This window comes from Rhipicephalus microplus, chromosome X (genome assembly GCF_043290135.1).
Source record: "Rhipicephalus microplus isolate Deutch F79 chromosome X, USDA_Rmic, whole genome shotgun sequence".
NCBI classification, from domain to species: Eukaryota; Metazoa; Arthropoda; class Arachnida; order Ixodida; family Ixodidae; genus Rhipicephalus; species Rhipicephalus microplus.
This window is the reverse complement of record NC_134710.1, coordinates 244,944,356-244,959,090: the sequence shown is the minus strand read 5'-3', so window position 1 is coordinate 244,959,090 and position 14,735 is coordinate 244,944,356. Positions and strand designations below refer to the sequence as shown.

The following is a 14,735-nucleotide window of genomic DNA, read 5'->3' as shown; positions in this document are numbered from 1 at the left end:
ACAAAAGGCATGCACACACGCTACTGGACTCTGAAGGCTACGTAGTCGGCGCATAACAAGTTCTAAAAGATTTCATACTCTGTTTGAAATACGCACTGGGAACAGAATATTGCTATTAAGCGGCGCTGCAACACTTTTCCACCTCGGTCAGAAAACACTGCCGATCAGTTGTAGAGACTCCCTAGAACACGCGAGTCGAATAATATATCACAGAACACGGCCTGGAATGCACAATAAATGATCAGAGTAAGCTAAGTTTTGCTTTCTCTTCACTCGACAAATGACGGAGGAAACCCCAAAACCACTCGTAGCAGGTCATTTATCAGCAATTGGCTGGTTTTAACATGACGTGATCGGTCAAATCAGGTATCACAGCGAGAGGCCACGACTTGTCGGCGCGTGTGCACGTGATCACACAGAAATAGTAGTGTATTCGAAAAAAAAATAGAAAAAATGCTCAAGGTCATGAGGTGCGTGATGTATTTCCTATGCCATGCCATCACTCCCTTCTTATCTTGCACCGCTTTTGTCGGTACGAGAGAAGAGAGGATGAGATCGCAACGTGCGATAAGTATTTGTACCTCCACTAGTGCTGGACGGATTCTTATAATTTTTGCGGTGTTGATTTCGTGAGGCAATAGGCTCTTTAATGAATCCATTCTATGGTTACTTAAAAATGTGCTTCAGGTCTCCTTTAAAGGCGAAGCTCATGGGTCTTCCATTATTTAGAAGAATGAACGAAGCACACGAGAAATTCACTGTGTACCACTGTTCAACCAAGTTCAAAATGCGGCAAGCAGTGAAAGACGTAGGAAGGAGACCTTGATGCCAAGAAAGGCATTAGCTTCTCGTGATAAGTGGTTGGCGTTCTCGCACAAACAGTTTCGAGGTAACGTAGGTTTAGTCAAGGGCATAAACTATTTGTCTGCCCTCTGTTCCGGCAACAGGTGTTGCAAGAGTGTTTTATATACGAAGCCAAAGCTGGACCCAGTAATTACACATAAACCAGACAAACAAGTGACAAGCTTGCTACACGCTGTCGGCAGAACTTAGCCATGTGCGTTGCCCAATGGCGGAAAGAACTGCTGGCCTGCACGGTATAGGCATAGCTATCTTGTGAAGACTTTCCTCGTGCACTCTACGTGCTTCCAAGAATGAGCGCCTCATAGACACTTGTTTTCTTTTCTTTTTTTTCAGTCGGCAAGAAAATAGGAATGAAGGTCCGCGTACGAGGCTGCAAGGCTAAGGGTGATTCCAAGATCCTCGGTTGGCAGGCTGGCATACTGTGAGTTTCGCGTGCGCACAGCTTCTTTTAGAAAAGGAACTTACTCGCATAAAAGTTCCAAGTGTGAACTGCACTAGTTAGAGCAAAGTTAAAGTTAGCTAACATTTTTTGGGGCCTGTTTACTAGACTGTACGAGGTCGTTGCCTTAGTGCTGCTACATTTCGTTTTGCATCCTAAACCTATATGGGTAATCTATCGGCAGTTATGCACGTAAATCAAATTTTTATCTTTATAACGTAAATTCAGAAGAAGAAGCGTGCGTTTTTAGGAAGTGATTGGCGTGTTAGTTGACATCATGAACTTCACAAATATAAGTCAGTATGGGCATGCTGCGGCTAGTGTGCTTAATATTATTTCTTTTTTTTAGGTACACCCTGGTCACTGCTGTAGTTTTGGTGGTGGCTGGCACAATGGTTGATGCTGCATTGCGGACTGTTCTCAAGAAAAAGCACGGAAAAAGAAAAGGTCTGGGATAAAAATTACATGCCTTGGCTGCAAAGTCACTAATAGAATAAATATTTGTTTGTTTTTCTTTTATTCATACTTTATATTTCCCGCGTGATATGTATCTCAAGTTGGTTCCTCTATTGTAGCCAAGCTTTCATCCCGATTACTGCTCATATAAGCACTGATTTACGCCCGCTACAGTGTGAACGCCATTCTGAATAACTTCCAGTATCCTTTAAACTGAGGCCATGCAAGCCCAAGTGTGAGCCGTTATCAAATTTACATTATCTCTCCTAGAGCTTGTCTATCTTCACTATATCGCAAAAAAAAACTAGACAACAAAGTGGGCAATGAGTATTTGTGTTCTTGAACTGAAAATGGTTACAATTCAAATCTACATTAACACTGGAAAGAAAACAGAGTACAATAACTGTGTACCTACTCGAAAAATTACTACAGACTTCCCGCGTTTATTCTGGATCTTCTTTCTTTTTTTTTCCATTTTTAAAATTGCTATTTGCGTCTGTTCTTGTTGATTTTATGATCACTGTCTTAAAGAATAGATAAAAATACTCAATATTTTGTGCTTTTTATGCTTTATTCACCAGCCTTGAGTTAATTTCGAAAAACGGAAGGAGAAACGCCACTTGGGAAGGCATTGTGCCTTACACTGAGATTTCCCACGCTGTTTCTCGAATTAAATATTCAACAGCCACACTGCTTTAGAGCACGAGTATAATAGACCAAGCTTTAGGCGTTACTTCTTAAGGTCTTGTATCAGGCAAAATGTAAAAAAAAAAACGTTTACTGTTGGCCTAGTGCCACTAAGCCATCAGTGCCGACAGTTGTTTTAAGATTCTTGGTGGTTTTCCCCACATCGAGTATGGCAGCTACTTGTTTCCACGTTCACATCTTTGGCAGAATTACACAGAGCCATCCAGGCTTGTTGCACTTGTTCACCGCACGCTCTCCGAGGTTTTTTCAGCTCATGTGGGAACTTGGCTGTAAGCCTTCTTTACTACAGTATGCATGAGCTGGACAATCTTGCAATGAATGGTCCATGGTAGCATGAGCAGTGGATTTCCTACGAATGTCCTGATTCAAATTAGTCTTGCAATGTAACTTTTATCTTCTGGAGATAGCCTTTCTACGAAGGATTTAGTACAGCGCGCTCAAAGTTTTGTTTGTGTTTAGTCTTTGTACAACAGACACCGTTCACTCGCAATTACACTTAGGGGGCGCTGTCGCTGCACATGAGCGCGTAATGGAGTACTCTTCTGTACCTCGCAGGAATTCTCTAGCTAGTGCTCAGAAATGTGAAAGGCCTACCTTTCACGATACGTTGATTTATATTTATTTATGAATTACAGCACCATTTACTGCAATTATTTCAATCCGTTCACAGGCAGACGGCCGATCGATAGTTTGATAATATTAGCTCGCGCTAAAACAACATTAGACACAGAAAGCGCTCAGTTTTAGCCCTGTTTGTAAATACTATATTTTTGTGTCATGTTTATGCACTGCTATTTAGTGGTCACAAATAATGATATATATCTATATGGGGGATGCTCCTCCTGGCGTTCCTGAGTAATTCTATTCACTGATTAAGTGATTTTCACAGTCAGAACCGTTGAACCCTTGAATAACGAAAGCCTTCACGAATGAAATTTTCCGCTGCAGCAACGAAGAAATCAGGATTCCTCGGAAAACACTCAGAGAGTTCAATGCATTTGCCCCGTCTCCACAGCAAAGAGGCTTTATAAAACACTCTCAAAATTTGCGAAACTTTTTAGGTAGTCATCTTCAACCTCTTTTTTTCTTGACATGAACTAATTGGGAATTCGGAAGTTGTAAAATTGCAGCACTATTTATTTCAAAAAGTCGGGCACACACGTTTTCGCCAAGAAGCGTCGGTGCGACCAATACTGTTTACATTCGGTCGCATGATAGCAGTAGTAGTAATAGACTTTTATTCAGCCACAATTTACAGGCAGAGCATTTCGACCACTTGTGCGACCAGTCAACGCTGTTCTTCCCGTTCGGCGCCGATCCAGTCGTGCCAGGAGGTGATGGAAAGGGATGGGGGCGGGTAATAGCGGGATTGCTGAGCAGTTGGACAGTAAAACAGGCAGTGTGGCAGGTCGGCATATGGGGAGGGCCGATTGGGACAGCAGGGGTTAGACCTATTATTATAAAAGAAAAGGCGAGAGGGGGTTATCAGGCAATTCATTTGGAGGTGTCGTAGAGTTCGAGCCTCGAGCGCAGTGAGTGATGAATGAGGGGGAGAGTAGAGACGCTTGTCTAGCCGGAGCTGGATGTATATACCTCCTTGATAGTGTGATGCAAGAATATCTGCCCATCGTTATTCGTGGAGCTCTCACTGCCTTCCGAAGGTGTGGGCCAGGGATTGAATGGTGCCCGGTGCAATATATAAGGACCTCGAGCGAAAGTGCATTTGGCGGTGTTAAGGGTAGGAAGGAGGTCGATGGTAGAAGGTATGGCGGGTATCTCTTTAGGGCAGCTGGCACCCCGCCGTCGTCCGCATAGCTAATCTTCGCCAGTGGGGACACGCGTTCGTAAGAAGTGGAACGAAAAATTTATTTACATTATTGAAGAAGGAGAGGAACTGTACAGGGATTCAGAAAATCCCGCAATATGTACAACAGAGGTTCTGCTCATGATTTCGTACAAGATTCCGCTCAAGATTCAGCTTTTATAGCCCGCCGTCACCGCTGTCCGAAGGAGGCGATGATCACTCTTGCCCCAAAGTAAGGGACGAAGTCTGTGTGGTCAACCCACCAGAAAGGGTGCAGATATTGCACCACTCGGCTGGGCGAAATGGTCCAATGGTAACAGGAACGCACCACACAAACACGCACCTGGCCCACGCTTTAAAGGCACCACAGGGCAAGGAGGTAGAGTCCGGAGAGAGAAAGTTGAGCTCCTCTGGGGAGATGGCCGCTAACTCGACGGTCAGCAGTGGTCCACGCTGCTTTCAGCTTCAGGCAGTCCCAACGCTCGATTCCAGTGAATGGCTTCTTCGACGCGTTCCCACGCTTCCGGGCTGTCGGTGCGCTGAGATGGCCTCGCGTAGATGACAAAAGCCAAGTCTTAAGGAGGCCTGCCCCAGTGGCGCCATTACCCGGCAGTACGAGCCCGTTTAACAAAAGGCTTGCCTCGCGAAGCTTTCGTTAGGACACGAATGTTTCCCGGAACGTCTACCGGACAACGTCTTGCAGACTGGGTGCCGATGGGGTTAAAAGCCCCCCTTGCAGACCGGCTTACGCACAATGGCGTCTGCCCAGATGAATTGCTTGGCCAAACGTAACATCGGGTGCAAGTATGGCCTGCTGGTGTGCGTGTCAGGTACTGAAAAGTGTGGATGGTAGGTACCGTAGCCACAGAAGCTCCGAGGAGCCATGTATGAGGCATCCGTGTAGGCAACTCCCTGTGTAGGGAGAGGAGGGCAACGATGTTGTCCTGTCGCATGAGGCCGGCTGGCGTGAAGAACGGGAGATATATTGGATGGGAGGGGAAGAATGTGAAGGTTAGAAGCAGGGGTGCTAGCGGCAGAAGACAAGGTGGGAACGGAAACGGGAATGTGAGGGATACTCACTTGGGCCAACAATCATGGGCCTTGACGAGTGAGAGAAAGACGGGCAGTCTGAGAGTCGTGGTGTAGAGAAATAAGAGAACGTAATGGATGAAAAAGGCCTGTGGCAAAGAGCTTAGTGGTAAAGGTAGTGACAGGGAGGTTTAGAGCTGCCTTGTAGAGGCCTAATAGAGATTTTTGAGCATGTTGAGTTTGGGTGAATCGAACGTAGGGTACAAAGTACAAGAACTTGTCAAGGGTGAGCGCATGTGCCTCACCGCATGATAAATCAACAATAATTTCTTCGCCGAGAACAGTTCTTTTTGCTAAAGTCACTGCTAGCAACTACTTCGGCACACGCCGTTAAAGTGTTTTAAAGTAAGATACCCACGAAAGTAACGTAATGGCAAGACACACGCTGTAGATTCTATATCTGCTTGCTCCCATGTGTATCTGAATGTCTCGCGCTTTGCTTATGTGCTGCGATGTTTGGCCTGTTGAAAAGCTGCCGCCCTAAAAAAATAGTCCTAGCTTTACCGCAAAGCGAAATAATGAATGAGATAGCAAAAATGGGAAGGTCACGCGCAGAATGGTAAGCAGATCGAAACGTGCCCCGCGTTTCTCACGCACAAGTTATGCAGGAAACGTACTCATAGGTACAGATGAACGTAAATGAGCGTCTCAGTTGTTACTTCGCTGTGTTTTGAAAGCGCGCCCTTTTCGCAAACGGAGACTGTGCAACGATTTCAGGGACATTTGTGCACCCGGTAACTACAACAAAATTGTTCCGGCAAAATCCCAAGGCCAGCGAAAGCGTAAGATGGTCTCCACCGCGACATAAGCTAGCACACGCGTGAGCGTCCACCGTGCCCCCTCTTTGCGGGGCAACGTACGCGTAGAAGCATAGAGTGTTCTAAAGTGAAGTAGAGGGGACTGTGGGGCTGCGATCGTTGAGCGACCCGGAGAATAATGGTTATGACATGGATTCGCCTAGTCTTCTTGCTTGCGTTCGGTGAACGCACTTGTGACTTTGTTTATTGCTGTGTTCTGGTTCTCTTTCGAAAGGAAGAACATACAGTTTTTCACTTCGTGACCCGATTCAGAGTGGTAAGCCTAAAAAAATAAGGTGGTGAAGCGTAACTGCCGAACATTTGCCGATTGTCGTTTCATGATAAAGCAGCTTCAAGCCAGGCGAAGCCAGAACGAACGTAAAGTACGAAGACTAGGCAAATTCATGTCATACCCATAATTCCCATTTTCTCTGATGCACTACGTATTGCGTCTCCCATAGAACCTAGCATCAGAGTTCTCTCCAGCGTATATTTTGGAAACTCTACGCGTGGGAGATGAAAGAGCGTGTCGCTGCGTCGTGACGATTTGACGACGCGTACTCATTGCGCCATCTCGCTGGTAATGCTGAAAACACGATAGTTGCCCACGAGATGCCCATTACCAGTGGTAAGTGGTAAAGGTAAATAGCTTGCCGTTTGAACGTTTAGGATGGTGCTCCATCGCGGCTAAGTGGCTGACGCCTCGCACTCACAATTCAGAGGTCCGATGTTCGATTCTTCACGTCGTAGTCTTTTAGTAGAATAGTTTTTGTTTCTTGCATTTTCATATATATAGATACGTATACAAATACGGTGAATGACGACACAAAAGCAACCGAGATTGTCCATATAATTGCTATCAAAATAAAAAAAAACTTGTCAGTTTTTGACGCTTCAGAAAAGTTCATGGTCAACGCCGAAGCCCCGAAAAGCAGAAAAAAGGCGCATATTGCCGAGGGGTTTGGCATACTGCTACTGGTGTGCGTATTTTTTTTATTGCAACGAAATTTTTTCGATAACAAATAAAAATTTTTTTCCGGTGGTTTCTCTATTGAGTGTATTTAAAGACTACGAATGAAACTCATTCGTAAGTATACATACGAGACAAAATTATTGATGCACATTTTTTGTCACATGGGCCATATATGATTGTTCCTACTTTCTTTTTCAGACAGTTACACCTAGGCAATTATACCCGAAGCACCGTTCTTGGGTGCAGCGTTTAGAAGAATCATATACACGGAGCTGCTTATTGAGAGCCAACACCGTTGACTTGACTTTGTTCTGGTCTCTGTCGGCAGAGGCGGAGGAACATTTAGTTGCAAAACACGCATGAAGAAACGGGGAGTGTTTGAACTTGTATTCCTATAACTTAGGTGAAGTATTTGTTTCATACTCACGAAGCGCTTTTCAAATCTGTAAGAAAACAAATTTTTTGCTCGTCCCCCCCCTTTTTTTTGAGCTATTTGAGAATGCAGATTCGTTTTTGTCCTTCCTCCTAAACAACAGGTATTATGCGCAATGTGATCTTGGGTTTCTCGATCATTTCTAATACCGAGAAATTGCTCAAGACGGACCCAAGCGACCCCGCTGACTCAAAGCTGATGTTTGTGCACGGACTACGGTTCTACAGCTCAACGTGGGTGATGCTAGGCCATGCTTTTCTCATCGCAGACCCAACCGCCACTGGTAACACTTCCTTTGAACGTTGTACATAGAGAAAAGAAAAGTTTTTAGTGGTCGCTATTTCAATTGAATGTACTTTTTTAAGAATTTCCTCGCACATAATAGAGCGATGTAGAAAGGATAAGCTTCAACGCTGTGTTCTATAAATTTCGCATGAATATTGATGAGCAAAACGGTAGTTATGGAGCTCCGAACGAAAATAAGGGGAGTTAATTGGCAGGTGTTCATCGTAGAAGAAAGTGAGCCAACGAACCAGAGAAGAGGAACGAACAATGCAAACGATCTGTTCTTTTGTCCGCACTAAGTCCATTCTACAACGAATCATTATGAGCCGTCTGGCACGTGCGAAGAACGAAGATACCTATCGACGATGCCAATGACCCTTCGCAATACTAACTCATACAGTTGCTCTGGCGTCGTGGAGCTGAAGGCGAAGTCACGGATCCAATATACCAGCTCGCGTTTCTGGGTCCAAACGAAGGACATGTGTATTCCCAGCTAGATGAAAAAAAAAATTTTGGTGTACCGGTGAGTTGTGTGCATAATGAAGAACACCAACTTCCCAATATTAATTAAAAGTCCTCCACTGAAGCATCTCCCATAATCTACTGCGCAGTTTTCACTGCAACAACCCGTGATCTAATTATCGAATGATAATTAAATCATGGAAGATATGCTACTGATCATATCTGCCACGAATAATTTGAGAGGAGTAACCTGAAGTGTGTGAGGATTGTGTGCAATTTTAGCGTGCGTGTGTGTATGCAGGCGGGCGTATTAGCGTCTGTGTTCGTGCGCATGCGTGCGTGCGTGCGTGCTCGCGTCTGTGCGTGTGTGTGGGCTTGGCGTGTACACACCTATGCACTGAAACTACTTCTTTGAAAGACAAGTCGTGTAAGCTTTGTTAAGATTGGCGAAAACAAAGCGTTCTAGCATTTTTTTTCCTACTTCCTTCCCGCTAGGGTCTCTAATGAACGTCGTGGATCTCGTGGAAGATTTCTTGACCACACTTATAGCAAATGCTTTCCCTTCAGTTGAAACGTTTCTATTCATCAGGTATGTATTCAACTTCTCCCGGCCAACGTACTTCGAAAACCAGAGCATTCTGAAGAAGTTTTTAAAACGTGATTCATGCATTTTGTTAATTTTCCCATTTTCTTTCAGTGGTTTTTTGCTGTCGTACAATGTACAGAAATCGTTAAGGAAAAAAACGAGGCTAATTTTTTGGGTGCCGCTGATTATTCTTCGTCGCTACATAAGGTAGGTCCACAGCTTTATGAAGATGCGTTATCAAGTGGGCTGAGGTCAAATATGCTTGCCCTTGAATATTTAGTATCACTGATCAGCTCAGCCGTGCAATATGTTTTCTTTATTTGGAAGTCAGGTTTTACTCAGGATTCTCAGCGAGTTATTTAGCTTTTTGTTGAATGTCTTCATCATGGTTTGAGTGAGCTTGTTATGAACAGGTTCGGCTAGCGCTCTTATGTGCATGCCCAGATATCAGCGAGTAACGCTATATGTGTACAAAAGTTATAAGTGTGTGAAGGATTGGTCATTTCTGACTGTGGTGCAGAAATTTCAAGTGATTATCATGATGATAACATACAGACAGTGAAGCTATGCAAGTGATAGGGAGTCTGCCAAAGTATACCCCAAGGCATGATAAATTTTTGAATAAAAAATCAACATAGAAGTTTTCTTCATGTATAAAGTCTGGTAGAGAACAGTGGTGCGGTCCACAAAGCTGCAGCGGTCAAAGTCGGGTGGTCATTGTTTGTAGACTGCATTCTAGTATATTATACATTGAAGAGATTAAATTGGGTGAAAAGATTTGCCTGCCATAGGGACCGAATATTCAACCTTTGCTTAACGTGGGCCATGTGTAAATTTTATCGGGTGCTTCTGTGCATGTGAACCCGGAAGTGTTAAAAGAGGACAGTTCACTGGATAAAGCATTGCTTATGGCCGGTATGTATTGACGAAAAGTTAATCTGTAGGCTTTTCACCTGTGTTATAGTAAGTTGCCTCATTCGCCTATTACTGGTGAGGTATACCATCTATAGGTGTGGATAAGAACACGTAACGCAATGCCTTGCAGGCTGACAGTGCCTGCCATGTTTGTGGTAGGAGTCTGGCTTCTTCTACCTCTTATGGCTGATGGTCCCGTGCTCAACGATTACAAGGCTACGTTTTTGGACACCTGTCAGCGTAGATGGTGGACTGTGTTGCTGCACACCAACAATTTCTCCCCTTTTCTCCAGATGGTGAGTCAGTGGGTTGTGTGCACAAAGCCATCAGAACTTTAAGAAATATGGTCCTTTACGTTATTATTCTGTGTAGTATTGAATTCAATTGAGTTTAAATACTTGAAGACCCTCCCCCCACCCCAAGGAAGTATTACGTAAAGGGTGGATACATGAAGAACAAATAGACAAATGTTCTTTCTACAGTACAATATATATAATAGTATAAAATTTGGTTAGTACCTCACTGTAACCCTCTTTATGCTAAGGTGGTTGCTTGGGCGAGTTGGCATGACATGATTCACATAAAAAACAGCGCCAATAACGAGAGACAAGAAAAAAAGGAGACAGACAGCAGCACTGACTTACAACAAGATTTATTTGCTGGAACCTCGCAATATATACTTGAGCAGTATCTGACAAATAAGAGAAATGAAAAATAAAAGAAAACAGAATTTACCTAACAACCAAGTATTCATCGTGATAACGCGCCATGAACATCATGTGTTCCAACGTTCTTTTTTGTGCATTGTTAGTTTTAAGATATTCTGTCCAGCGTTGTAGAAAGAGGGATGGAGGTGATGGCAGTTATTTCTTCCGGGAGGTCGTTCCAGTCTGAGGCAATTTGAAATTAGTCACAGCTTTGCCGCAAAGGCTACGCAATGAACGTGATAGCAACCATATGGAAAGCCACGCGCGGAATGGCAGGCCGACCAAAACGTGCCCCGCGTTTCACACGACCAAATAACGCACGAAGCGTACTCACAGGTACACATGAACGCGAATAAGCGTCTCAGTTGTTTCTTCGCTGTGTCTGAAAAGCACACCCTTTTTGCAAAAGAACACTGTGCAACGGTTGAAGTGAACTTTGTGCGCCCTGTAACTACAACAGAATCATTCCGGTGAGTTGAAGTCAAAGGCCAGCCAAGACATACGATCCTCCCCACTGTGACATAAGGGTGCGCGAGGGAGCGTCCAGCCCCTCCTCTCGGCGGGGCAAAGTACGCGTGAGAGATTAGAGCGAGCAGCGCCGTGTCGTGACGATGTGGCGACGCGTGTTCAATTGCGCTATCTTGCTGCTAATGCTGAGAACACGATTGTTCTCCCTACTATGAGATACTCGCCGCCAGCGGTAAGCAGTAGGCCTAAATAGCTTGCTGTTGGAACGTTGAAGAACGTGCTCCTCTGTGGCTCAGTAGTTAGCGTCTTGCTCTAACGTTTCAGAGGTGCGAAGTTCGATTCCGCGCACTGGAGTCTCTTTCTGGTATTTTTTTCTTTCTTGCGTTTTCATATATATACGTATACGTATATGGTGAGTCACAGCGACACCTACGTCGACGCAGGCGGCGAAATCCAGCCGACAGTGTCCCTGTAATTGATATCGCAATGAAAAAGGATGAGGATTGAAAAGTAGTTGTTTGCGCACGTCGACGCAAGACTTGGTGCGAGTGACCTAGGCTGCTAGATGTGCGCCCTGCGGGTGAAAAGTAAGGTGGTTGATGAAGAGAGCTGAACAATATTTTGGGGTAGAGAGATAGGCTGGTGAGGCAGCGAAGATAGGTGAGACGTGAAATACTGCATTAAAATTTTAGTGACGTGATAGTGATGCCACATGAACACACGCGAAATTAATAAATCTGACCACCCAATTCGTAACCACCCCTAATGTTGCTTCAGTGAGATATGCCTATTGAGGATACCTTTATTTCCCATATATACATGTACTAGAATGCTAGCTTCGCGAGATATTCGAAATATTTTACCAGTGCTTCGGCGCGCTTTAAGCGGTTGTCTACATTCCCAGAGCCATTCATATTCGCAACAGTGCTGATGCATGGCGCGGGGTGTACCAGCAGCTGTGCTGCGATCCATTAATGAATATCAAAAGCATTGCGAGTTAGTCTTGTAAGCCCGTAACAGCGCTTTTATATTAGAGGCGAAGCAGCCCTTTGACTAGCCTGTGTAACGCTGTCCCTCCGTTCGCACCACTCCCCTTTCCGCAGGTGTTGGAATGGTGCCAAGTAGCTCACGCCCTCCTAGCAGTGCGCGAAGACGTCTTTCTGCCTCCCTGCCACGCGCTCGCCGGGTGTGAGCTCTCTCTCTCTCTGTGCACCTTTTCTACTGCTTACAATGCTCGAGTCTACTCCTCACATGGACATGATCCCACCCGCGCTGCGTCCCTCCATCTGTCGGCAAAAAGCCGCTAGCCGGCTCGAGAATCTTGCGGTGCCGACAATGGGGAACGCGGGTCGCTGCTTGCCACGTGACCGCGCCGACGGGTGAGACGCCGTCGCGCCATGCTTCCCGCTAGTGTGCGTGTACTTTTGCCAGCTTTCGCCGACATTGCGAGGGTTAGCGAAGCCGGTCGTGTCAAAGCCGAGGAGGCGCGAGCTAGGGTAGCCGAACGCAAGCGTCAGCAGTGGAAGATCAGTGACACCAACGAGGTGCGAGTCAAGAACAACTTCACTCGAGAATAGAAACGGCATGCGGGTAACACCGACGAGACGCGAGCCAAGGAAGCCGAGTGCAAGCATCTTCAACGCGTACCGCCTCCCGTGTGCTTGCGTCTCAAACAAACGTTTACTCGAGTAAACGCTACACCGAGTTTTGCTTCAAACTGCTCTTCTAGAACATGCGTAGTCGTGTTTTCAACCGGGTCAACGCCAAGCGCACCACTGCTGTTTCTCGTTACAACAGGGTACCTTTCGGAAAGATTATTCATAAATTTCTCATTTTTATAAACATTAATACTAATATTATAGACCTTCATTCAAATCTGGGAACACGAGTGCTTAAAATATAACGTAATGAAAAGAATCTTACGAGAGATTATAACCGAATTCCAGAATCCCTTTTGAAATCAGCGATATGCCCGGTTTTCCGCACCACTTCTTCAAAAAACAAAAGAAGAACGTTCTAATTGTAACTAGTTTCTTTTATGTAGATGCAGCTTTCTCTTCATATTTCTTTTTTTTGTAGTGTTAATTTTTCGAGAACAGCTTCAGCTACATAACTTATACCGTGTACTTATGCTATGATGTTTCTCACGAACATGAACAGTGTGCATTTCCTTGTAGGTTTAGTTTTGTTAGAATAAACATGATATGAGTGGCATGACAGATCAAGTTTTGGAAATTATTTCCCATGCATTGTTTTCACGATTTAAAAGAATAAAAGCAAGGAAAAACGAGCATATTTTTTCAGAAACGCTTTGCAAAACGTCAGCATCGGATGGAGCTGTAGGTCATTTAACAAATATTTTATTCAGATGGCTTTTTCTGAGCTCATTGGTTGATGTCGACACAAGAAATTATGAAATTGAATGTCCAGATTATTGGCGCCAATTATTATCTGGTTAGCATAAATTTGCAATAAAAATAGCTCAATATAGTGAGGCCCTTCAGAAAAGAAAAAGAAACCACGTTGCATCAGGAAGAAGCAGAATCATGAGCTAATTAAATGAAAGAAAAGATCAAACGTCGAACAGCGCTCGGAAGTAGAAGTTTTCGCCATTTCCATTCAGTGTTAAACTGTGCATCTAAAGTGAAATGCGCTTGACTCCTATTATTTGTATTGAAATAGTTATCTGTTTTGTTTATTTGGTTCTAGTGCCTGGGACACCTGTGGTACATCAACATAGACTTTCAGCTCTACGTAGCCTTGCTATTCATCCCTCTGCTTATGATTCGGTAAGAGAAATAAATTCAATTTAAAATTGGCCGCACGTAAGCAACCGGTATGTACGCCTAAACATATGGCATACTACATTTTTTTTTGATACAGAGTGCACTCACTATGGTCGTAAGGGAGTGAAACATTCTTTTAAATCTGTTTTTTTTACGAGAACACCTCAAAGAGCTTTTTTTGTGCATGATTATTGTATGATTATTGTCCACTTGTGCTGACTATGTAAGCCGTAAATGCTTCCTTAGGCGTTCCTTGAAGTGTTGTTTGAGTGTTCCGAGACTTGAAGTGAAATGCACCATTAGCGAGAGCAAGGTACTCATGCGTCGTATATCCAATCAGTTATTTTTTTTTTTCATTTCAGACGACCATACCTAGGAGCACTTTTGGCAGCATTACTAACGGTAGTGTCGTCCGCTTACACTGGTGTTGTAAGTTATTTGAACAACTATCAGCCCGCTGTGATCTTCACCCATACGGATGTCAGGTTCGCATGGTTATTCTTTACAATATATTTTTTTTTCACAGCACCAAGCCCAACTGCACAGCTACTCGGTCAATGATGAGTTTGGATTAGCATGGTCATGAAGTATCAGCTCGTTAACGCGTAAATACATCAATTAGCGTATAGATAGAACACTTGAAATTCAATTACCAGCTTGAATATAGTGTTGTCAATCTTTCGAACAATCGCGTTCAAATATTGCGAGTTCCACATTCGACAAAGTTGCATAGTAGCTGTTATTCTTTTTTGTGTTTGATAATTATTTTAGTAGCAGTTTAAAAGTGTGATAAACGTCTCAAATGGTGCGCGACGAAAAGAAAATAAAAGAAAAAAACAGCGAGTGGTATGTACAAGCTCGAAGCCCTCACTTACAAATATTAAAACAAAACCGAAAGCAGAGAAACACTGTAAAGCAAATAAAAACACAGCCGGAGTTTCCAATTCTCGCAATTGCATGCAG

At 44.1% G+C, this 14,735-nt stretch overlaps 1 protein-coding gene across 1 annotated transcript in view; it reads left to right on the top strand.

Annotated features, from left to right (window-relative positions):
* The window catches only part of LOC119162280 (nose resistant to fluoxetine protein 6), a 63,264-nt gene that overhangs the window by 38,541 nt on the left and 9,988 nt on the right, over nucleotides 1-14,735 (top strand). The window contains exons 4-11 of the mRNA XM_037414735.2: nucleotides 1,198-1,285; nucleotides 1,653-1,750; nucleotides 7,667-7,846; nucleotides 8,806-8,899; nucleotides 9,008-9,103; nucleotides 9,942-10,107; nucleotides 13,696-13,775; nucleotides 14,135-14,257. Coding sequence (XP_037270632.2) covers nucleotides 1,198-1,285; nucleotides 1,653-1,750; nucleotides 7,667-7,846; nucleotides 8,806-8,899; nucleotides 9,008-9,103; nucleotides 9,942-10,107; nucleotides 13,696-13,775; nucleotides 14,135-14,257 — 925 coding nt within the window. The remainder of the gene's footprint in view (nucleotides 1-1,197; nucleotides 1,286-1,652; nucleotides 1,751-7,666; nucleotides 7,847-8,805; nucleotides 8,900-9,007; nucleotides 9,104-9,941; nucleotides 10,108-13,695; nucleotides 13,776-14,134; nucleotides 14,258-14,735) is intronic.